Source organism: Lissotriton vulgaris, unplaced genomic scaffold (assembly GCF_964263255.1).
Source record: "Lissotriton vulgaris unplaced genomic scaffold, aLisVul1.2 SCAFFOLD_1288, whole genome shotgun sequence".
Classification (NCBI taxonomy): Eukaryota; Metazoa; Chordata; class Amphibia; order Caudata; family Salamandridae; genus Lissotriton; species Lissotriton vulgaris.
This window is the reverse complement of record NW_028245563.1, coordinates 288,637-313,715: the sequence shown is the minus strand read 5'-3', so window position 1 is coordinate 313,715 and position 25,079 is coordinate 288,637. Positions and strand designations below refer to the sequence as shown.

The following is a 25,079-nucleotide window of genomic DNA, read 5'->3' as shown; positions in this document are numbered from 1 at the left end:
TGGTATTGTCATTGGCAGTGTTGGCAAGTTGATGCAAGCTGCAGTGGGCTCTTCTCAATGGCCCTGGTACACATTAAGCACTAGGTGTGTCTGAGTGTTAGTTAGGCGGGGTGGTGGAGGTGTGCTTGTAAGGGTGCTGAGGGTTTGGCTTTAGAGGGGATGTAGTTGTGTTTTCACTTGTGTTTGAGTGTGTGCTTGCCACATAGGGTGGCAGGTGTGTTTGTATGGGGATTTGAGGCAAAAACGGAATCCACCCAGTTTCCCTATAATCATGTCTGTTAATATTTTTACGTGTCAGGGTTATGAAAGCATGACTGGGGTAGAGGGGCAGAGAACAGTCCCAGCTCTACCCCTGGTGGATATTTTCTCTCCGCCTTTAACAGAAACCTGTGTGCACTAAGCTAAGTAACCTGTACTGGAAAGACGACCCCGGGCCTGGTTCAGAGTTTGGCGAGCCGGGTTTCTCTGTCACAAACATGACGGATATCCCGTCTGCCATATTGCAAGTGCCGTAGGATATAATGGACTCATAATACGGCGGACGGGATATCCGTCATGTTTGTGACAGAGAAACCCGGCTCGCCAAACTCTAAATCAGCTCTTAGTATTGCACAGAAAGGCGCCGGCAGTGGGAGATGCTTGAGTGAGGGCCACAAGACACTACTGATCTTGGCAGTGGAGATGGCTTGCCCATTGATTGCTGTGGTGTTATGGTAATTAGGCAGGCCTCTGCAGTATGAGCCCTCCCCTATGAGAAGGGTGATGGACTTTGCAGAATATTTTAAGACGGTTGGTACCTGTCAGGTCATCGATGGGAGTAGGCCTCAATTGTCATGGTATAAACCCAGTGTTTTAGAGTAGGGGACACCGACTGCTAAAAAGAGGCTGTTAAAAAAGGGCTCAGCACCCTGCAATAGCACGCAGAACTGAAGGCGGCCACAACACTCTACAAAACAGTACGGGACTCTATGGAAGGGCACTGGACTCTGCAGAATGGGCGCGAACTGAAGAAGGGCACAACACTATGCAAACGCACAGTACTCTATGGAAGGAGACAGGATTCTTGGGAATGGCATAAAACTGCATATGCCAAAGGACTTGAAAGAAGGGCACAACCCTCTTCAGAAGAGCATGTCTTTGCATCCTGTCAAAGCTTACTGGGCAGACCATTGAAGACTTAAAGTTAATGTTCTTTTTGGGCCCTCTCAAAACTAATTTGGAGACATCCCACTTTTTTAAAACAATGCAACATGTAGCTTAGCACAAATTGTCTGCCATAATGATACCAAACTACAGAACCATAATTGAAATAGAGAGCACTCACCAAGCAAAATAAAGAAATTCTGAATAAAAAAATGCTGAAAAGCCCAGCATTTCAGTTTTTCTCAGGCTTTGGCGCATCGTGCTAGTAATACGGACCTTGGTTTTGAATATCTATGCTAAACTGACATTGCTTTGTCTCATTCAAGACCTGCATGCCGTATCTTGGCAGAAGTTCTGTATTTTTATTTGGGAGGAAAATCGGTCTGACAATTGTCTACTCCTTTAATATCAGTCCTTTCCTTGGAGGAAGGGGAAAATTAGATACTCAAGACAATGTTGCTTCACTACTTGTACTTCTCCTGAGAGGGAGGAGAGTAGGAAAGCTAACAAGCCCATGACTCTACCTTGCAGAGGAAGAAAAATACATGAGGCACCCATGGCTCTGCTGTTCAGGCAGCTGCCTCTCATCTGGGAGAGGAAAAAAAGGTAAACTGAGGCACCAGTGACTGCTCCTGGCCTGCGGAAAAGGTGGGTGAGAAAGTAGACACACCCAGCACTTTGTCTCCCTGGCACCATCTGCTCCCGCCCCAAGAAGATGGCTCTCAGCTTCTCAGGCGCCCAGTACCCCACAGTGTCAGGCCTGTGGCCCCTTGTGTGTCTCCTCCTTGTTTCGGCCACCTGAGGTCGTCTGCTGTCGCTGCTCGCTGTGCAGTCCCTGCCTCTCCAGTCAGGAGGCAGCCGTGTTCTGCTTCAGTGCCTGGAGGAAGGCCTGCCCCACGCCCCGCAACATTGTTCTGAGCACGCGCCCCACCCTGAGGGCTAGTGGTGGTCAGTTCTGCTGCGAAACTCTCCATTTTCGGTGATTTGGAGTCGAGGCGGCAGAGGCGGATGGCCCGGCATCATCCCGTTCCATGGCTGCGTCATTGAGCTCGTCAGACGCGGGTTTGCTGCACCCAAGGAGGAAAGCTGCCTCTCCTGCAAAGAAACCAGCACACACTCCTTATTTACCTATGTTAGAGCTGGAGCGCAGATGTCAGAGACCAACAACAAACTTTAACTATACACAACAACCCAACTACTCTTGCACCCCAATCATATACCTCATGTGCCAAGCCCACCATAGGTAACCCCCCCCCCGTGACTTCATCATTTTGTGTCTACAACACTAACCTATGCCATCACAATGAATCCACTCCAGCATGCCATCTTTCACACCTGTATCCAAAATGACCTTTCACCCCCTACCCTGGTGCTCTGGACTATCTTCTCCTTGCCCAAGCCAATACTGTATCTCACTGTATCACTGATCCTTGAACCCAACCCTAACACAGTGACCTCACTTCACCTGTAACCCCTCCACTTTGAGCTGCCTTCACCTACAACCATTTTCCAAAACCCTGACAGAGACCTCCCATAGCCTTTAAAGTTTGCCACTCTGACCTCTCTTTACATGTGACCATCACAATCCTATCTGTGACACTCCCTTCTTTCTTTACCTGTATCATTTGACATTAGACTTACTCATGCCTGTCATTCTTGACTGCAGCCTTTACTCGCAAACCTAAATGTACTACTTTGACCCATCTCACCATTGACCATCTCATGTGTACCTGTATTCTGACCTCTGACATTGTTCTGTACAATCACAAGTGATCAAATCTACTCTGGGACCTCCCTCACCTTATGCCTGCCTCCAATCCTAACACTGTAATCTCCCTTTTGCCCTAACGCTAACCTTAACATTGTGACTTCCAACAAAGGTCATCGCTGTACCTCTCACATCAATGATCCCCTCTTGAATCAATCCTTTACTGTGATCCCTGGACCCCAACACTGACTCACGACTGCAGCACCTTTCCACCTCCGGAATCCTTGATTCTTGTTCTGATGCGATGACTACCCTTAACTCCTGTCTTTGGCTTACGTCTGTACCTTTAATCTAAGCCCACTCAGTGTGATTTATCATTACCTGTGTACCTTGACTCTAGGCCCACCCACAGTGACTTCTCACTACCTGTGGGCCTTGTCTCTAACCCCACCCACTGTAATCTCTCATTACCTGTGGGCCTGGACTCTAAACCCACCTACTGTGATTTCTCATTACCTCTGGGCCGTGACTCTACGCCCACCCACTGTGATTTTTCATTACCTGTGGGCCTTGACTCTAGGCCCACCCACAGTGACTTCTCATTACCTGTGGGCCTGGACTCTAAACCCACCCACTACGATTTCTCATTACCTGTGTACCTTGACTCTAGGCCCACCCACTGTGATTTTTCATTACCTATGGGTCTTGACTCTAGGCCCACCCACTGTGATTTCTCATTACCTGCGAGTCTTGACCCTAGGCCAACCCACTGTGATTTCTCATTACCTGTGGGCCTTGACTCTAGGCCAACCCACTGTGATTTTTCATTACCTGTGTACCTTGACTCTAGGCCCACCCACTGTGATTTCTCATTACCTGTGTACCTTGACTCTAGGCCCACCCACTGTGATTTCTCATTACCTGTGTACCTTGACTCTAGGCCCACCCACTGTGATTTCTCATTACCTGTGTACCTCGACTCTAGGCCCACCCACTGTGATCTCTCATTACCTGTGGCCTTGACTCTAAGCCCACCCAATGTGTCTTTTTATTACCTGTGGGTCTTGACTCTAGCCCTTGCAATGTGACTTATGCTTACATGTGAACCTTGACTCTAAGCCCACTCAGTGTGTCCTCCCTTACCTGTGGGCATTGACTCTAGGCCCACCCACTGTGATTTCTCATTACCTGTGTACCTTGACTCTAGGCCCACCCACTGTGATTTCTCATTACCTGTGTACCTCGACTCCAGGCCCACCCACTGTGATTTCTCATTACCTGTGGCCCTTGACCTGAGCCCACACAAGGTGACTTCCCCTTACCTGAGGGCTTTCATTCTAAGCCCACCAAACGCGATCTCACCTTAACTGTCGGCTTTGATTCTAAACCCACACAATGTGACACATGGGCCTTGTACTCAAGCCACATAATGCGACCTTGGAAACAATTCTCTCCAGTGCGACAGCTCTATACCTATGAACCTTGGCTCTAATCCTCTCCAAGTGTGACCTACCCTTACCTGTGGCCTTGGCTCTAAGCCCACCAATGCGACCGCCTCGTATCTGTGTACCTCGACTCTAGGTCCACCCAATGTGAGCTCGTCTTGACTGTGGGCCTTGACTCTTGGCCCACCTGATGTGACAACTTCCTTGTGGGCCTTGATTCTAAGCCCCCCCACCACCCCCATATGATTTCTTACTGGAGGACCTTGACCCTAAACCCCCAATGTGAATCCCCTTATCTGTGGGCTTTAATCTTAAACCCTCCAATCTGACCTTAGCTTACCTCTGAGCTTTGATTCTAGCCCACGCAATGTGACCTCCCCATACCGGTACACTTGACTCTAGCCCACTCACTGTGACTTGACCCCAGCAGTGACATTGCTCGCATAGAAGTTGGGCTCTCTAGTCCTGACCATGTGACCTCTATTCCCGAATACCTAAACCCAGCATCGATGCTGCTCTAGGAGTTCCACCTGTGACCCCACCCATTATGTGTCACCTCTGACCTCCATCCCAGCACTAAACCACTTATCTCCTGTCACTTATCACTAGTAGTTGTAGACTTACTAATACACTATCCCTTCTAATACAAGGCTTAGGCTCTGACTTGGTTACCATTCTCACCATGGACTCTTGAAGTTAACCATGACACGCTGTATTAAACTTGACCCAAACGCAAGACTGACTATGTAACTATCTCTTAGCTTTTATATTTGTTCACCCTCAGCTCATCATGGACTCCCTTTTAATTGCTAATCGTGGCACACAAACAGCGCAACACAAAACATTTTTGGGCAACTTGGCACTGCTTACCCTCCTCCCATTTTCAAGAGCTACCTTCAGATCGCCCCCCTGGGGTGTCTTTACAAGAACCAGTGCTTTGTCCCCACAAACAAACCCTTTGCTCCCCTCTGCCTTCATGAAATGCCATGGTTCAACACCAGCTCAATGAATACCTGAGTCGGAAAAACTGGGGGTATGGAAACCATTCTGCTAAATCAGTGGGAACCTACCTCCTTCCCAGATGACTCAAGTATGTATAGTACTTAGAATAAGTAGCCAGGACAGCTGAGGGGTCAGAGGCAGCAATGTGACACCCAGTACGTGCATGTGCTTGTAATGCAGTCTCTGGTCCAACCCAACTCACGGTTCACAATCTTAGAGGATGGTGACACCGAGATCTCTCCCCATAAGCCACCTACCCAACAATTTTAAACACAATGCATCCTACCCCCCCAAAAAAAATATGGCAAACATAAACAAACCTGGAACAAACCTGCAGTCAGCACCAGAACCTCGGACTATCAACACCAGGACTCCCGAGCTCCCAGAACAGAGATGCTATTATCAGCACGTAGACCTCGGGCAGCCTAGAACGGACATGTGATCAGCACCAGAACCATGTCAGGTCCCGTCAGGGACAGAACATCAGCTCACACGCCCCAGAGAACACCAAACACAGACATGTTTATCAGAACCAGGGCCCTAGCACTCCTGCCACAGACATGTGTCTTGGCACCAGGGCCACTTAATGCCTAACATAAATAAAGTCCTAAAGCCATCAGCAAGCAAAGGTTTGATGTTGGACCCACAGACAAGCGCCCTGAAACAAAACCTTTTGGTGACGTTTAGAGCTTTCCTAATTTCGCTGGTCGGCTAGCCAGCAAAAAAATACAACTCCCACCTCTACTCCTGATGAATTGTAACCAGATCCCAGGTGCCCTACAGGTGTCCTACCACTCAAAAGACAGGTGTAGCCCAGATGGCACTCCAAGAAGTTTTTTCCTAATGCAAACAAATATCCTGGATTAGAGAGTTAGGAATTTAGGTTTAGATCTTGGCGCACGGGTTACTCTGTCACAACGGTGATGGATATCCCGTCCGACGTAATATAAGAAACATGTTACTTTCTTGTAACTGTAGTTCTCCAGTATTGGAAGCTTTCATAGATTCACATGCTTGAATCATTCCCCGTCGTCATGATGGGAGTCCCCGGTACATAAAATAGTAGTAGTAGTAGACTTAAATAGACATAATACTCAAATAGGTATAGACGAAAGAAGGCCTAGGCCTCTTAGTTTAATAACCTATCATCGTCCTTATTAAAGAAAGGACCAAAATTATGGCCCAACCAATCTGCATCAGTTGCCCTCTAGAACACTCCTGAGGAAAGCTTAGAGCCTCAGATTTTCAAGCACAAGTGCTATATACAACCTGTTGAGACATATACAGCGAGCTTCCCCCTGGGGAGGAGGTTGGGCCGCATGTGAATCTATAAAAGCTTCCAGTACTGGAGAAGGGTTAGTTACTTACCTGTAATCCTAGTTCTCTTCTAGGGGTATCCTCATCAAAGTCATAAGCATTAGAATATTCTCGCCCATGCACGGGACCCCGGAAACACTATATTATATGTGATATATATATATATATATATATATATATATAAGCAATCGCAGCCTAATAAATACCAGAGCTGAATCATGCTGTAAAGAATTTCCACCATACATAAATAACATGCATTAGAAACATGAGAAACAACAAACAACAACAAAGTTTGTTTAGAAACTGTTTTAAAGCTCAGAAAGCAGTAGAAATTCTCATAAAACACTGAAAGCATAGAAAGCTCCCAGGCTGCATTGCAAATACACCGTCTAAAAAGACTGAAAAGCTAACCTGTAGCTGTATAGCAATAAACTGACACCATGCTTTTAAGGCACTCATGACCCCCAGCTTCCCATCATGCCTCAGGGGTGACAGTTAGGTCAGTTGTTCTTTGCGGAGACTGAAAAACCATGAAACAAAGAGGTTAACAATATCTCCAACTTAAAATAGTCCTTTGCCCTGGGAGGCGGGAGGGTTACTTATCACTTTGATGAGGATACCCCTGGATGAGAACTAGGATTACAGGTAAGTAACTAATCCTTCTCTTCCAGGAGATCCTCATCAATAGTCATAAGCATTAGAATAAATAGCGAGCCTCACCTCATCTCCCTGCGGGCAAAGGAGAACACAGAAAATGTGATAAGTAAGCCTAGTAAAAACCAAGCTAGGATAGAGGAAACCACTATCCAAACAGATTTCTCAAGGAGGCCTGGCCTACTTGAGCATCAGCCCTGGAATCAGATTCTAGGCAGTAGAGCCTCGTAAAAGTATGAACTGATTTCCAGGTTGCGGCCTTGCAAATTTCTGACATAGGGACGTCATGCAACAAAGCAACAGCGGGCGCTTTCCCCCTGGTGGAATGTGCCTTGGGAGATAAAGGTAAGGGCCTTTTTGCCAGCTGGTAAGCTAAGGTAATGCATGAAACAATCCATCTCGAAATGGATCTCTTAGCGGCTGGGAAGCCTGTTCTCATGGCGTCATAATTAACAAACAGTTGATCTGTCTTCCTTATTTCCTTGGTACTTTGTAAGTAGAACTTAAGCATGATCTTAAGGTCTAAGGAATGAAAGGACCGCTCAGCTGGGGTTGCTGGATCAGGGAAGAAAGATGGCAGGGAAATGGACTGATTGATGTGAAAATCAGACACCACCTTAGGGAGAAAAGGAGGATGCGCCCTTAAGACGACTCTGTTATGGTGGAAAACAGTGTAAGGCTCATTGGTACACAATGCCTGCGCTCGCTTACTCTGCGCGCTGATGTAATTCCTACCAGAAAAGCGGCCTTCCAAGACAAATGCTGCAAGGAAGCTCTGTGGATTGGCTCAAAAGGAGGGCCCATCAAATTTGATAACACTAGGTTTAACTTCCACGGAGGAGAAGGGTTTCGAACAGGGGGATACACTTTCTTCAACCCCTATAAGAAGTTCTTGACCACCTGCATCTGGAAAAAGGAGGGCTGACTAGGTGACTTCCTGTACACCGTAATGGCAGATAAATGCACCCTGATAGAAGCATACTTAATACCAGATCTTGCTAGATACAGAAGGTAAGGGAGGATGACATCCTTCTGCCCCTTCGTAGGATCAAAGTGATGTGCTTTACACCAAAGAAAAAACCTCTTCCACTTAAACGTGTATGACGTTCTTGTGGAGGGTCTTTTTGCGTCTTTTAAAATATGCATACAATTAGGAGGCAGATTTAAATGTCCGTATTGCAGGACCTCAGGAGCCATGCTGTCAAGTTCAGTGAGGGAAGGTTGGGATGAAGAATCCTCCCTCCCATCTTGGTCAGCAGGTCCGGCCTACAAGGTAGTCTCCTGTGTGGAAGTACCAACAGATGTAGAAGGTCCGGGTACCATCACTGCCGTGGCCAGTCTGGAGCTATCAGAATCATGGTCATGCTGGATCTGAGTAGCTTGGACACCACCTTCGGGATCAGGGTCAGAGGAGGAAAGGCGTAGGCAAATGTCCCTGACCAGTCCATCAAAAGAGCCTTCCATCTCGTCCCTGGACGTTGGAATCTGGACGCGAAGGCGTGGCATTTTGTGTTATCGTCGTCCGCGAATAGATCTCTTTCTGGACGACCCCAATGATGGAACAGGTCCGCCACCACCTCGTCTTGTAGCACCCAGTCTAGCTGATATTCGAAGTGCCTGCTGAGTGCGTCTGCCTTGACATTTAACTCTCCTGGAAGATGCACCGCCACCACCGAGAGGTTCAGGGCGAGCAGCCAGTGCCAGATCGCTTGTGACTCCAGGGAGAGAGGACGCAAACGAGTTCCACCCTGCTTGTTCAGGTAAAACATGGTTGTCGTGTTGTCTGTCTGGACCAGGACTGAATCGGACTTGATTGCAGGCAGGAAAGCTTTCAGAGCCAGATGAACTGCTCGTAGCTCCAGCATGTTGATGTGGTAGGTCTGTTCTTTTGCCGACCACCGTCCCTGAATCTGAAGGCACCCCATGTGTGCCCCCCAGCATTGCAGAGACGCGTCTGTCACCACCGATTGCACTGGTAGTGGCTGGTGAAAAGGGACTCCCACCATCAGATTCCGCTGCCAAGTCCACCATGAGAGGGAGGATCTCGCCGCCTGGGAAAGAGATCTGATCCTCCCAGCGACCTGTTGATTGATCCCACTGGTCCTCCAGAGTCTGCTGCAAAGGTCGCATCCTCAGCCTGGCGTTGGGAATAAGAAAGATGCAGGATGCCATCGATCCTAGCAGGGATGCCACCTGCCGGACTGTCGGATTCTGCACCTGGAGCAGAAGCCTGCACCTCTGCCTCATGGAAGACAGTCTCTCCTCCGAAGGATACGCTCTTCCCACGCTTATGTCCAGAACGGAGCAGAGGTAGTGGATGGACTGGGTGGGCTGTTGCACTGACTTTTCCATGTTGACATGCAGCCCGAGGTCGTGCAGCTGTTGCAGACAAAACTGGAAGTTGTGCTTCACTTGCAGTGGGGATGGACCTTTCAGCAGCCAGTCGTTCAAGTATGAATAGACGAAGAGACCTTTTCTGTGACGAAAAGCTTCCACCACTGCCATGCATTTGGTGAAGACTCGCGGAGCCGACTTCAGCCCAAAGGACAGGACCTTGTACTGATAATGTTTGTGGCCGACCACAAACCTCAGGTACTTCCGATGACGCTTTGCTATGGAAATATGGAAGTACGCATCTTGGAGGTCCACCGAACACATCCAATCGCCTACTTGCAGATGTGGACATATTTGATGAAGGGCCAACATGCGAAACTTCTCCTTGATTATGACTTTGTTCAGAAGTCGAAGGTCCAGGATTGGTCGAAAAATGCCCTCCTGATCTTTTTTGGGGACAAGAAAATATCTGGAGTAAACTCCTCTTCCTCTTTGAGAGGGCGGAACCTCATCTATAGCCTGCTTTTGGAGAAGAGCTCTCACCTCTTTTCGAAGCAGCTTTAACTGATGAGGACGAGACTTTTTTGGTGGAATGTCCTTTGGAAGCGCACGTAAAGGTAGCGCATATCCATTTCGTAGTATATTCAGCACCCAGCGATCTCCTGTGATGCTGGCCGACTCTGCTAGATGTTGTGAAGCACTTCCTCCCACTGGAGTGGGCAACGGAGGCGGAGGAAGCCACTGTTCATGACTTTCCTCCTCCCGTCGTGGTAGAAGACTGCTGCTGGTGACCACCTCTACCTCTGTTATATATGCCTCCTCAAAACTGGGACTTGCCCTGATTCTTGTTCTGGGACCACTGAGGGGGTTGAACCCTCTGTTGAGCCCCCTTGTTCTGGTTGGTCTTGTATCAGCGCTTGAACTCTTTTTTCTTCTCCAAGCCGACTGCTTTGAGTGTGTCCAGCTCGGTTTTCATTCTACTCATCTCATCGTCAGTGTGGGAGCCGAAGAGAGAGGAACCAGAGAATGGAAGGTTCAAGATGCGTTGTTGTGCATCTAGTTTGAGGCCTGTCAAGCGCAACCAAGACAACCTTCTGGCGCATATTCCATGCGCATACGAATGCGCCGAAAGTACTGCGCCGTCCGCCGCCGTGCTAATCATCTGGTTAGCCACCAGACATCCTTCTGTCAGTGTCTCTTCAAAGTATTTCTGATCTTCTTTTGGCAGTTTGGATTTGAAGCGCTCCATGGAATCCCACAAGGCTTTATCGTATCTGCCTAATAGCGCAGCCGCACTGGAGACCATCAGTGTAGAAGCGGCAGAGTTGCAGAACTTGCGACCCCACGAGTCCTGGGATCTGCTGTCTGGAGGAACTGAAGAGGTAGCAGTGACTGCATGTGTTTTAGGTGCTGCTGCTACGATCACCGAGTCTGCAGGAGGATCAGACTTAAAGACCGGGTCAGAGGTAGCTGGCTTGTATTTCTTCTGGATGTGGGCCGGCACCGCCTTAATGGTAGCTGGAGACAAGAATATGTCCATGACAGGTTCCACAATCCCTGGAACCAATGGAAGCAAGGGACGAGACCCAGACTTCTGGTAAAGTGTCTCAAAAATGACCGTTGTGGTGACCTGGGGAACAGACATTGCAATGTTGAGCCTTTGAGCTCCCCTCTGCAGGACATCATGGTACGTGTTAATGTCATCAATCGGTGAGACCCTAGAGATAGGGCTATCTGAAAGTGTGGGGGAATAATCCCTCTTTGAAGAGTAGGTAGAGGAGGAAGAAGAAGTAGACGATGATCTTCTGCTCCTGCGTTGAGCACTGCGTCTCCTATCTCTTGTACTCGAGCGATGCTCCCTTCTGGGGGAACGAGATCTAGTAGGCCTCCTCACAGGTGATCTCTCAGCTTGGACCCTGTGCTTGGGAGGGCTGGGTATGTCCGCTTCTTCAACCAGTCTTTGAAGAGGATACCTGTGCATAGGACTGGCATACTCCTGTATCCGCCTCGTAGCCCCTGAATCTCGCCAGTGATGTAATGTCAGATTCCAGCTTGGGGACAACCTCACCTCAGTAGGAGAAGGCTCCGTCCGTCGCAAAGGTGACTTGCGTGCAGGGTTACTGGCCTCTGGAGAGGCTGACCTTGAGGAAGCTCGCCTGGACGAATGCAAGGAGGAGTGGCGGGACGCTGAGTCCGTCACCAGAATCACTGATACTTCTCTGGATCTCTCTGAAGCAGGTCTCCTTCGATCCTTGTCGCCTCGACGTCGGGTGCTCTTTCGACGTCAAATGCCTCGACGGCGAGTGAGCGATGCCGGCGAGAGGCTGGTGAAGATCGGTGATGTCTTGACGTCGAACGGCGATGTGCAGCCGATGACGGAACATGCCTCTCTCTCTACGCCGAACATCGCTGGGACGACGGCGGAGGAGCCAATCTCGACGTCGAGGGTCTACGCGACGACGGCGGAGGGGTATTTGGCACCCTCGACGCCTAACGCAGAGACAACAACGGAGATCTCATCCTCGACGTCGATCGACACCTGGTTGTCGGCGTAGGACTCTGGGCTCTCGGCGTCGATCGCTGTACCTGCGACGACTGACGTGAGCCTGTTCTCGACACCAAGCATCGTGTCGACGACGGCGGAGGTCTGCTCCTTGTCGCCGATCGTCACCGGGTTGACGACGGCGGAGGTGTCGCACTTCTCGACGCCGATCGTCGCCTGGTTGACGACGGCAGAGGTGTGATGCTCCTCGATGCCGAACGTCGCCGGGTTGACGTCGGCGGAGGGCTCTTGATACTCAACGCCAAACGTCGCTGGGTTGAGGTCTGCGGAGGAGTTGCAGTCCTCGACGCCGATCGTCGCCGAGTTGACGACGGCGGAGGGTCTTGAATTCTCGACGTCTACGACGTACCTGAATCTCTTCTTGATGGCGAGCCCGGAGTCGAAGGCCTTTTTTTAGATAAATGACCCACCGGTAGATCTTTCCTCAGCGACGAGCCCGACGCTGAAGCTGAAGGACGTGAAGTCTTGTCCTTAGAAGGTGTTCTTGACCTCTTGGAGCCCTTCTTTACCGGAGACCCTCCTCTGGATGACCTATGAGCCAGGCCATAGATGCAAATTCTCTCCCTGTCCTTCAGAGTTCTTCCTGACAGGGTTTTGCAGTGAAGACAGGTCCTTGGATCATGTTCTTCAGGCAGACAAAGTATACAGACTTCATGGTTGTCTGTCTTGACCTTCTTATTACCACAAGAAGGGCAGGTATCAAAAAGAGAAGGCATTTTAAGGAGAAAATGCCAAAAAAAACTGTCAATAAATGACAGAATCTTACTTGACAAGATGTAAACCGTCGAAGTAAGTAAAAAAAGTTGTGAAAATTAAGTGAATTTCTGACAGAAATCAGAAATGAGTGGAGCTGTTTCCCAGGATCCTTCCTGAAGGAGCCGGAAAGAACAACTGACCTAACACTGTCACCCCTGAGGCATGATGGGAAGCTGGGGGTCATGAGTGCCTTAAAGGCACGGTGTCAGTTTATTGCTATACAGCTACTGGTTAGCTTTTCAGTCTTTTTAGACTGTGTATTTGCAATGCAGCCTGGGAGCTTTCTATGCTTTCAGTGTTTTATGAGAATTTCTACTGCTTTCTGAGCATTAAAACAGTTTCTAAACAAACTTTGTTGTTGTTGCTCATGTTTCTAATGCATGATATATATATATATATTATATATTTCCAATATTACTCGCTCCAGCCACCAACTCCAGCCGGGTTCGTAAAGAAGACGAGGCAGACCCAACTTGGTGCAATGTAGTTTATTTTCTTGTTAAAACGCCACCAACAGCCCTCACAACGCATTCCGGCAGATCCCTGCCTTGATCACATGACCAAATATATATATATATATATATATATGTATATGGTTATATATATGTGGGGCACATATAATATAGTGTTTCCGGGGTCCCGCGCATGGGCGGGAATATTCTAATGCTTATGACTATTGATGAGGATCCCCTGGAAGAGAACTACAGTTACAGGTAAGTAACTTATTTCTTACTCCAGTATTGGAATGTTAATAGATTCACATGCTTGAATCAGTTTAGCAAGCAGTTTGGTAGCAAATTTACCATAGTTTTGAAGCTTAACAGGGATCTGAACAGTGTAACCTGCAAGCGAACACCTAACAGTATAAAAGACTAATCATAACAGCAAAGGAAAAACCTCCATAAGTGTTAAAGACAAAAACCAAATTACCATACGGAAATGTGATACAATTGAAAATAGGTAGGAGGGTAGACAAGGGTGGCTCACTTTAATGGAACAGATGCCGAAGTACTGTCTGACCCACTGCTGTGTCATTGAGAATGGTTGAATCCAAGCAGTAGTGTCAGTGAAAACGTGTCTATTCTTCCACCCTGCTGCCCGGCAAATTTCCGGAAGTGACACTCCTGCAAATAAAGCTGTAGATATTGCCACTGACCTCGCGGAATGGGCTTGGACTCTTGCAGACAGAGGTCTGCCTGCTTTGTAATGGCAAAATTGTATTGCATTTGCGATCCACCTGGAAATACTCTGTTTGGAGAGCGGGAAACCTTTCCTTGGTGCGCTGTATGCCACAAATAGTTGAGAGGTCTTACAGAAAGATTTTATCCTATCTAGATAAAACTTTAGGCTACGTTTGACTTCCAATGAATGTAAAGTTCTCTTCACCGATGTTGTAGGATTCGGGAAGAAAGTTTTCAGTACTACCTGTTCGTTAAGGTGGAAACCAGATGGCACTTTAGGAATGAACTTCGTATTTGTTCGGAGCAGATCTCCAGCTGTCCAAAACTGCAAGAAAGGTTCCTTTATTACAAAAGCATATATTTCACTGACCCGTCTGGCTGAGGTCAAAGCAAGTAGTAAAGCTAACTTCCATGATAGGAACTTGATTTCCGCAGTGTGAATCGGTTCAAAAGGGTTTTCATTAACTGTGAAAGAACTGTGTTCAATTGCCAGGCTGGTAGTGGAGGTCTTACAGGCAGAAACACTTGAAAGAGCCCTTTGAGGAACCATTTAATTACTCTAGACGACCATAAAGGTGAAGATGACGATGATCTTCTGTAACGGGAAATGGCCGCAAAAGTGTGCTGTTATTGAACTATGTGCCAAACCTGATTTTGCGAGAAGTAAAAGGTAAGGCAGGATCTGTTCTGGAAAGGAAGACAATGAAGGTAAACTCTCCCAATGGCACCAGATGCCGAAACGCTTCCACTTGAGCTGGTACGTTTTGTTGGTACTGTCCGCCCTCGCTTTGGCTAGGATATCTCAGCATTCACTAGAAATGTTTAAGTGTCAGAACTCATTGTATTCAGGAGCCAAGCTCACAAATGCAGGTTCTTAAGGTCCGGGTGTAGTATCTGCCCCTGGTTCATGGTAAGGAGATCGGGAAAAACTGGAAGTTTGAAGTGTGGGACCTGCGATAGAAAAAGCAGTTCTGTTTACCAGTGTTGACGTGGCCATGCCGGAGCGATGAAGTTCAGTTTGCATGGTTCGATCTTCATTTTTCTCAGGACTCTTGGAAGAAGAGAAATGGGAGGAAAAGCGTAAGCAAAGATGCAGGAACATCCAGTTGAAAAGACATTCCCCCATGACCCCTGTAGGGATGCCCACTTGCCAAAATGTTTGTGTATTTGATAACTTTGTTAATGATTGTGCCATTCATAACTCTAAGACATTGGCTAATATTGTAAGCACTCAATTGGAGTGCATCAGGTAGTGTGTTCTCTGTCTAAGACTCACAGTCCTATATTTGGTTCTTCAACTTTCATAGTACCGGCTTTTGCGGTTGTGGGGAGTTGCAAACAAGTCCAGGTCCAGTGTGCCCCAGCGCAGGAATATGTTCCTCAGGGCTTGGTGGTGCAGCTCCCATTCATGACACTATGATATCAGTCTGCTTAGCGTGTCCAAAATCATGTTCTGTCGTCCTGGAACATGTTCTGCTCGGAAGCAGATTTTGTGATCTATGGCCCATTCGCACAACGTTTGGTCTTCCTTGGAGAGGTGGTGAGATTTGGTGCCACCTTGCTTGTTTATATAGTGCACCGTCGTGGTATTGTCCAGCACTGATGAATTCTGCATCCTGGGAAGAAATGCCTGGAGGGCTAGATGCACAGCCTTCAGCTCTAGCAAATTTATGGGAGATTGAGTTGGAGCTTGATGAAACTTTCTGCTTACTTCAAGCTCATAAAGGTAAGCTCCCCATCCCTCTAAGGACGCATCTGTTGTGATCACTAATGGTGCGGCTTCTTGATGCAAGGACATTCCTACCGATAAATCGTCTGTATCTAACCACCACTCTAGGGCCTTCACCATATGGAGTTACTCTGAGGAGGTCGTCGATGGAGCCTAATGACTGTACCTACTGTTTGTCTAGCTCCTCCTGAAATGGACGCATTCTAATACAACAAAACGAGATCAGTAGTATGCATGACGACATCATCCCTAAAAGGGATTTGAAAAGTCAGACCAAAAGAGACCTTCTTTTGATGGAATTTGCCAGAACAAGAAATCACAGCTGAAGTTCCTCTGCAGGGTATGCTTTTGAGCAGACCGTGTCCAGTTGCGCTCCTAGGAAGACAATCTTTTGTGACAGATTCCTTTTGGATTTTTGTTGATTTATAGATACTCAAACTTTTAGAGAGAGTTGTGCAGACCTTTGTGGACGCTCTCGCTTCTCGCTCGGTTGGAGCCTTGATGAGACAGTCGTCCAGATACGGGAAAACTGTTTCCGCTGTCTGAGAAATTGGAGTGAGACACTTTGTAAAAATTCTGGGCGCAGACTTGAGGCCAAATGGGAGCACTCTGAACTGGTAGTGGCATCCGATCACCACAAATCTCAGGAATTTTCTGTGTTTTGGGTGAATAGGTACAAGGAAATAGGTGTCTTGAAGGTCTAATGCCATGAAATCGTGTTGATTCAGGAGCTTCAGTACCTCTTGCAATGTTATCATTCAGAAAGATTGTTTTTCCAGATATAGATTGAGATTTCGAAGATCCAAAAGTGGTCTCCACTGCTTTAACTTCTTTTTGATTAAGAAGAACCGGGAGTAGAAACCAGGGCCCCTTATTGAGATGAAATACGTTTCTTACCTGTAATTGCAGTTATTCAGTATTGGTATCTTTCATAGATTCACATGCTTGAATCATTCCCCGTCGTCGAAGTGGGAGTCCCACGGTACATATTATAAAGCAATAAATAAAACTTCAATAGGCTATCATGGAGGTAACCATGTATTCAATAGCCAATCAACCTCCTTTTATAAAAGGACCAAACTCAAAACACGACCAATCAGCAACCAGCACTCTCTAAAACCTTCACAAGAGAGGCCGAATTCCTCAGATTTTCCAGCGCAAGTGTAGTTAATAGTACTGTAATGCCAGAGGAGCCTCTGTTTGTTATCACATGAATCAATTATATGACTTTAAGAAACCACAAACACATATATAAATTCCTTGTTTGTATCATTATTTTTTAATGTAACTCCTCTATTCAAAAAGGCTTACTTTTTGAATCATGTTTCGTAGCACTGCCTGTCAGCCCGCTGTGTTGATTCCAGGCAGTAATGCTGCATAAACATGTGTGTTGTTTTCCACGTTGCACACCGCAGATCTTTTGCAGTGGTACTCCAGCAATCATAGCAGCTGATGTGGAAACTGCCCGAGTGGAGTGTGCCTTTATAGTCCTTGATAATGGTTTGCCAGCTTTTTCATGACAAATTTGGATTGTGTTTGCTATCCATCTGGCAATAGTAGTCTTAGAAACTGCATCGCCCTGGCGGCCTTGTCCATAGGCTACAAATAGCTGATCTGACTTGCGTACAGCTTTAGTCCTTTGTAAGTAGAATTTAAGATATCTTTTGACGTCTTAAGTGTGAAACGTTCTTTCTGCAGGAGTAGAAGGATTCAGGAAGAAAGTTCTTAGGATGATCGGTTCATTCAAATGGAACTGAGAGGGAACCTTAAGGCTGAATTTAGGATTTGTCCTAAGAATGACCATTTCGTCAGTAAAGCGCAGCAATGGATGCGCTATGGTAACACCTTGTATTTAACTAACCCTTTTCGTTGATGTGAGGGCCAATAGAAAAGCAACTTTCCATGTTAAATATATTATATCTGCCTTATGGATGGGCTCAAAGGGTTGTTTCGACAGTTATGATAGAACTCCATTTGGCTGCCACTCCGGGGGTGGAGCTTGGATAGGTGGGAAAGTTCGAAACAGTTCTTTCATAAATTGTTTTATGATTCTTGACGAGCATAAGGATGGGTATTTAGATGAGCCTTTGTATCTAGATATAGCTGCGAGGTGAACTTTAACTGAAGGGTATGCCAATGCAGATTTTACTAAGGATACCAAAAAGGTAAAACTTCGTCTGAAGCAGAGAGAAATGGATGTACTTCATTATGCCGGCACAATAGACAAAAACGCTTCCATATCAGTCTGTATGACTTATTGGTCCCGTCAGCACGGGATCTAGCGAACCTGTTAAATGGTCAGACCCTTAAACTTGAAGAATTCAGGAGCCACGCATGTAACTGCAGAGTCGCTGGCTCTGGATGACATATTTAACCCTGGTTCCTGATCAACAGTGTTGGTGTTGTTACAGGCGAACGGGCTGAGCTTCCAATAAGAGGAAAAGTTATGTGTACCAATGCTGCCAGGGCCACCTGGGGGCTAATAGGAGGAGGCAACAGTGTTCCCATTTCATTTTCGGGAGGACCTTGGGTATCAGAGGAATGGGGGAAAGCGTATGCATAGATCCCTGACCAGCGCATTGAAAGAGCATTCCCCAGAGAGTTTGGGAAAGGGAATCTGCTTGCGAAGGATCAGCATTTGGAGTTGATTTAGCTTGCTAACAGGTCTAACGCTGGCTTTCCCCAGACTGCAAATATCCTGTCCAGTTGGCTCTGTTCCAGTTCCCACTCGTGGCAACTGTCTTTGATTATGCTCAACGCATCCACCAAGGTATTCCGGACACCTGTATCATGCTCCGCTTTTAGGGATATTCCATGAAGAGTCAACCAGCTCCATAACGGCTGAGCATCTTGTGAGAGAGATAGGGACTTGGTTCCTCCTTGCTTGTTGATGTAAAACATGCTTGTGGTGTTGTCTGTGCGGATCAAGACCGATGAGCCCTGTATTCGAGGGAGAAAAGCCTGAAGGGAGAAAAAAAATGGCTTTCAACTCCAACCTGTTTATGTGTATTTGACGTTGAGTCGAGGACCACTTTCCTTAAATCTGCAGGTCTTGCAGGTGTCCTCCCCAACCTTCGATAGAAGCATCTGTTGTCACTATGCATTTTGGAATCACTGGTAGAAAGGAGAGACCCTGGGACAGATGTGATTCTAGTGTCCACCATTTGAATGCCTCTTTCATGCGTGGGCTGATAGTTACCACGTCGTCGAAAGCTGTGGTTTGAACCCATTGACACTGAAGCTCTTCTTTGAGAGCTAGTGGTACCAAGTTAATTGTGGAGGAGAGCTTTCCCAGCAGAGACTTGAATATTCTCACAGAAGCGTACTTTTTTCGGGAAGGTTTGAGTGCCAACGCTTGCAACCGCTGCTGTCTTTCCTGGGAGAGGAAGGCTTTATTCTGAATGGTGTTCAAGTTGGCCTGTAGAAATTTCATTGTCTGGCTTGAAAAGATTTATGATTTCTGATGATTTATTGAGAGTCCCAATTTGAGGAACAGGGCTAGACAATCGTCTGTGGCGGTCTTGCTAGAGGAGCTGATGGGGCTTTCAGCAGCCAATCATCTAAGTGTGGGAATACTTGATGACCCTTGTTCCGCAAGGCCGCTGCCACAGGACCTAGAAACTTTGTAAAAATTAATGGAGCCGATTTGAGGCCAAAGGGAGGGACTTGGAATTGATAGTGGGTACCAGCCACTGTCAATCGGAGGAATTTTCTGTGCTTTGGATGTACAGGAACACGAAAATATGAGTCCTCTGAATCCAATGAAGTTATGAAATCTCCGCTTTTGAGGCGTTGCAGGATGTCAGAGCGTGTGGCCATCCTGAATGTTGGACTTTTGGGGAATTTGTTTAATTTTCTGAGGTCTAAAATAAGTCTCCACTCTCCCGATTTTTGGAGAATAAGGAAGAAGAAGGAGTAGAACCTTTCTTTCTCTGAGGAAATGGGACTTTTTCTATTGCCCCTTTTTGGAGTATAATCATTGCTTTGTTTTTTTCCTAAGTGAAGACGAGGGGTTGCGATCCCCTGGGTGGATTGTTGGGAGGGATTTGGGTAAATTCCAAAGTGTGGCCATAAGAGATGAGATCCAGGACCCACTTGTCTGACGTGATATTGCGCCACTGGTGTATATGGTTGGAAATCTTTGCACTGGTTGGGAAGGGGGGAATGCAACTGGTACCCTGTTGTGATCACTGCTTTCAACGGGAGTCGAGGGCTTGAGACACTGGCTTTCATCTGAAGACCTGTCTGGAGAAACCAGCTGTTGTTGGTTGTCGGCAAGATTCTTGTTGGTATCCTTGGCAATATTGTGGCTGGTAGGATTGGTAAGTCTGGGTACGTTGGTAGTTTCCTCTATATCCAGAAAACCCACAGCCTCGAGCTCCCCGAAGGGGCACTTTACGGTACTGAAGGGTACCTAGACCTTTGGCAGGGGCTGTATCTTTCTTTATTGTTGAAAGCGCTTCATCTATGTGATTGCCGAATAGGCTATCGCCATTGTATGCCATGTCTAGAATTTTCGACTGTACTTCTGGGCAAAAGGATGTTGCTCTTAGCCACCCCTGGTGTCTTAGAACGGCCGCACCCACTAGTTGGCAAAAGCTTGTAGTGGCTATAATCCATAGCGCAATCTATGATTTTGGCCGCTGCCCGTTCTCCTTCTGCAAGGATCTTATTAAACTCTTCTTTATTTTCCTCTGGAACAAGATCTCTCATTGCCCCCATATTGGACCACATTTGCAGATTGTAGAGGCCCAAGATGCCTAAAGCATTAGAAGCTCTGACAGAAATTGCCGCCATTGAGGAAAATCTTTTTCCAATGGAGTCTAAACAGTGATCCACTTTATCCGGTGGAGATGTGATGGGAGTAGATTAGTTTTTTGATCTCCTTTGGGCTGGAGGAGGACCATGGATTTCTCCCTCCTCAGGCTCTTCTTCAGAGGTGGTAGAATCCTCTCTAGGAGGCAGAGGAATTATGGGATGTGGCGTCAGTCTGGGCATGGCAAGAGGTGGTGGTTGAGGCGTCAGTCTGGGCATGGCAAGAGGTGGTGGTGGTGTCAGAGGAGCCACTGGAGAGGGAGGGGGGGGGGGGGGGGACACTGACGCGGTCCTCGAGGAGGAAACCTCCTTTTGTAAGAGGCCAACTTACTTTGTAGGTCCACTATTTGGGATGGAGGCAGTTGAGCAGGTTATTGCTTCGGCTGTTCATAGTATCTGAATTGATGATATTGTGTATGAGGGACTGGATACTGTTGATAGTATTGCTACTCATCGTCACAGTCTTCATCCTCTTCCTGACACTTCATGTTGAGTTTGGAAGGGCTATGCGAAGTCCCAAATGGGCCATCATCATCACCCGTGTCTTCCACATCTAACAGATGACTTGGAGGTTGTGGAGAAATTTTAGGTGTTCGACATTCAATTTGTGTAGCTTGTAGAAATGGAGTTGACAGGCCCGTAGCCGATATTGGAATTATCATCGACGATGCCATCGCCGAGGCCGTTGACGGTGGAATTATCGTTGTCGACAGTGTTGACTCTCGACGGAGTCGGCGGGATTGCCGTTGAGGGTAGAGTTGTCGTCGACGTGGCAGCTTTCGCCGACTATGAAGGAGCAGTTGACGATGAAGTTGTCGTCAATGTTGGGGTCCTCGCTGACAACGAGGTCTTCGTCGACGGTCTCGTCGATGACGAAATCTTTGTCAATGGTGGTGTCTTCGTCGACGGAGTCGTCGTCAACGATTGAGGTAACGTAGACGGTATGGAACCTTTAATACTCGCCATCGAAGTAGTCAGCAATGTCAATGGTCTTGACCACGATAGAGTTGTTGTCGTCTGTGTTGTTGAAGTAAAAGGTGTTGATGGCGAGCTTGACGCTGATGAGGATTTGTGACTGATATTGAATGTCCCGAAGAATGAGGGGAACCTATTTCTAAGGAGACCTCAGGCTGTTTCTCCTTTTTTAGAGATTCTCTGGTCAGATGTGAGAGACTTTAAAATGTTTCCTGCTCTCTTCAGGCTGACCCTCAAGCGACCTGGGCTTCTTATGAGTCTTTGAGGACGTGCCGCTCTCAACATCTGATGAAGCACTTTGCTTCCTCTTCAGCCACAATAAAAGTCTGCCCTCTCTGTCTTTGAGGGTCTATGTTGAAAAAGTGCTGCATATTTTACTCTGTTTTGCCTGATGATGGGGATGGAGACAATAGATGCTATCCTTGTGGGCATCATCATCATGTACTCTTTTCTTTCCGCAGAATTTACAAGGTCTAAATAATCCTTTATTATAAGACAATCTTCTATATAAATATAGATACAAGATTTATCTGAGAAAAGTTGAATAACTGAGCAGAGCTCAGGGAGACTCCCTTACACACTATGCGCGGTGAAAATCTGAGGAATTTAGCCCCTCTTGGGAAAGTTCTAGAGGGTGCTGGTTGATGATTGGCCATGTTTTGAGTTTGGTCCTTTGTATAAAAGGAGGTTGATAGGCTATTGAATACATTGGTACCTCCATGAAAGCCTAGGGAAGTTATTATTTACTGCTTTATTACATGTACCGTGGGACTCCCACTTTGATGACGAGGAATGATTCAAGCGCGTGAATCTATGAAAGATACCCCAATACTGGATAATGGTATGTTCTCTATTGTCCCTTTGTTCAGTATGTTTTTTACCTCTTGCTGAAGAGCCCTGAGATGCTTATGGTGGGAAACTTGTGTGGGGGGGGTGGAGGGGGGGGGGGGGAGAGTTGTAGGCGGTTTTAGGGTGAATGCTAGAGTGTGTCCAAATTGAACTAGGCACAGAACCCACTGGTCCATAGTCATGGTTTGATATTGGTAGAGGATGTATGAAATGTTGCCTCCTAGGTGGGCAGGATTAGACTGAAATGATTGGCTTGGTGAACTGAGAGTGGGAGCCAGAGCCAGAGGTATATAATTGACGCTGGTTAGTATCTTTGCCGGCCTGTGATGTCTTTCCTCTATTCGCCTTAACATAGGATGCCTGAGGTGGTGTCTTTATTGGAACTGAGGTTTGTATGAGCATGACATGGAAGAATATGCCAGATAACTTGACTGCTGAGATCCTCCTCTATAGGAAGGTAAACCTCTACCCTTGACCCCCGAAAGGGAGCTGGTCTGAACTGCAGCATCCCAAAAGACTTGGCAGTATCTGTGTCTGCCTTGTCGGTTTTACGGGCTTCCTGTACATGGCTGCCAAAAATAGCCTCTCCATCATATACAAGGTCCAATATTTTGTTTTGAACCTCTTTGTAGAACTGCTGATCCAGCTAGTTGTCTAAAATCTGTTACAGCAACATCCATCGCTGAATCTGTTATCTCGTTTGATGTCCTCTCTCCTTCATGCCATATCTTTTTTGCCTCTTTCTTAACATCTTCCAGCAGTTGATCAATATAAGAAGCGATGTCAGACCACATTTGGTGATCGTAGCAACCTAAGATCGCCAAGGAGTTTGCTTGTTAGAGCTGACATTGATAAGTGTTGGACAGGCCACATGAAAGGCCGCTCTCCCCCGGCCCGACCAGGCCTGAGCCCGGTCACGCAGGTACCACACACCACCCTTGCACGTCCTCCGTCCCCTCAGGGACCCCTGCCCTCGAGCATGTCAACCTCGTGGGTCCGATCCACTGCCAGCCTACGCGCCCATCCTGGGGCGCCATCTTGGACACTCCACCACGTGGCCGCCTGGCCCCCGGCCGACCTCAACCCTGGGCCTGGCCAGGCCTCAGACCTCCCGGCACCACCATCCACCCAGGAGGTGAGCGGGCTACTTGGCAAGTCAATGGGAGAAGGAGGTGTCGATGGCTCTCCACCGCCAAGTGCCGCTCGCCCATCGCCTCCCCGGGCGCTGGCTCCACCCCCCTGCTGGGTGTCTGGACTCCCTCATCCCGGACCTCCCGACCTCCAAGTGCGAGGGTCCGGACATCAAAGCACACCAGCCCTATAACTGGGGCAGCTCCAGAGCAGGAAGGCAGTTGTATCTTGGAGTCGAGAGACGTAAAGAGGAACTCATCCTAGGCGGACTACTGGCGCTGCCGTAGCTCTGTCTTGTGCACCATCGTCCTGCCTGTTGGCGCTGCCACAGCCTTCGCAACCTTCATCACCTTCATCGTCGTCGGGACCTGCTGGCGTGGCCGCGGACCGTTGTAACCGTCATCTTCACCGGGACCTGCAGGCTCCGCCGCGGACCGTCGTTTTTCCTTCGTCCATCTCGGGACCTGCCTGGCTCCGCCGCGGCCCGATCATCTAGAACGCCGAGCTCGAGGATTGAGAGCTATTTTCCACTCATTGGTAACAAGACTGTCCCGCTACCCTTTCCCCAAACCAGAGACTAGAATCGAGGGGACCCCTGAGTCCAGACCTCCTTGTATCATATCATCGTAACCTAAGAATTGCATATAAAGTCTCGTTAAACTTCAACCTTGTGTGGTGTCCGTCTGTGGGGGGGAAGTTACTTGTCTGTACAGTCGTTGGAGACGGCTCTCCCCGGAGACCTCTCCCCGTAGTCTCGGCCGACCCTCCCGGTCCGTCTAACATTGGTGGCCAGCGGCGCGATCCGAATCACCGCATAACGTACAGAGAGTAGCTCACCCCACGACGAAATCACAATGACAACTAAAGAAAGCGGATCAACCGAGAAGTTCCAAATGGAGAAATTGGAGGAGTACAGCCATCGTGAACTAAAACAATTCTGCATCGAACTGGGTATCGCTACCACCGGACTAAGCACCAAAGACGATTTTAAGCATGCCCTAGAATCTTGGGCAGAGACCGGGGCTGCCGGAACCCCCGATCAAAGCACCGCAGAAAAAACCACCACGGCCCCTGAAGGGCAAAGAACGGGTCTCTCGCAAGACGAGATCCAGGAAAGAGAAAGAACCCGACTACACGAGCTGGAAATGGCCCGACTCAAAATGGACGTTGAACTTAAGTTGGCCGAACAAAAAATCAACTTAGAGCACCTGCGTCTCCGAGAAGAAAGAGAGGAGAAACAGAGACAAAGGGAGCTCGAGGAAAAGAAACTGGCGTACGAACACGAACTGAACCTAGCCGAGATCAACCTGCGCAAGCAGAATAAAGAAGTAGGGGTGCCCGAGCGACCCCACACCTCAGGGGCCACAGAGAAAAAGGTACACATCCCCAAGGATGTTGTCCGAGAATATTTCCGAGAGGACGACATCCAGCAATGGTTTAAGGCCTATGAGATCGCTATGACTGCACACCGGATCGA

At 47.8% G+C, this 25,079-nt stretch overlaps 1 protein-coding gene across 5 annotated transcripts in view; it reads right to left on the bottom strand.

Annotated features, from left to right (window-relative positions):
- Positions 1-525: 525 nt before the first annotated feature.
- SYNGAP1 (synaptic Ras GTPase activating protein 1) overlaps positions 526-25,079 on the bottom strand; it is a 313,184-nt gene continuing 288,630 nt past the window's right edge. For all 5 annotated transcript variants that reach the window (XM_086949107.1, XM_086949109.1, XM_086949105.1 and 2 more), the window contains exon 11: positions 526-2,238. In XM_086949107.1, the coding sequence (XP_086805233.1) occupies positions 2,196-2,238 (43 nt within the window). In that variant the 3' untranslated portion in view covers positions 526-2,195. The remainder of the gene's footprint in view (positions 2,239-25,079) is intronic.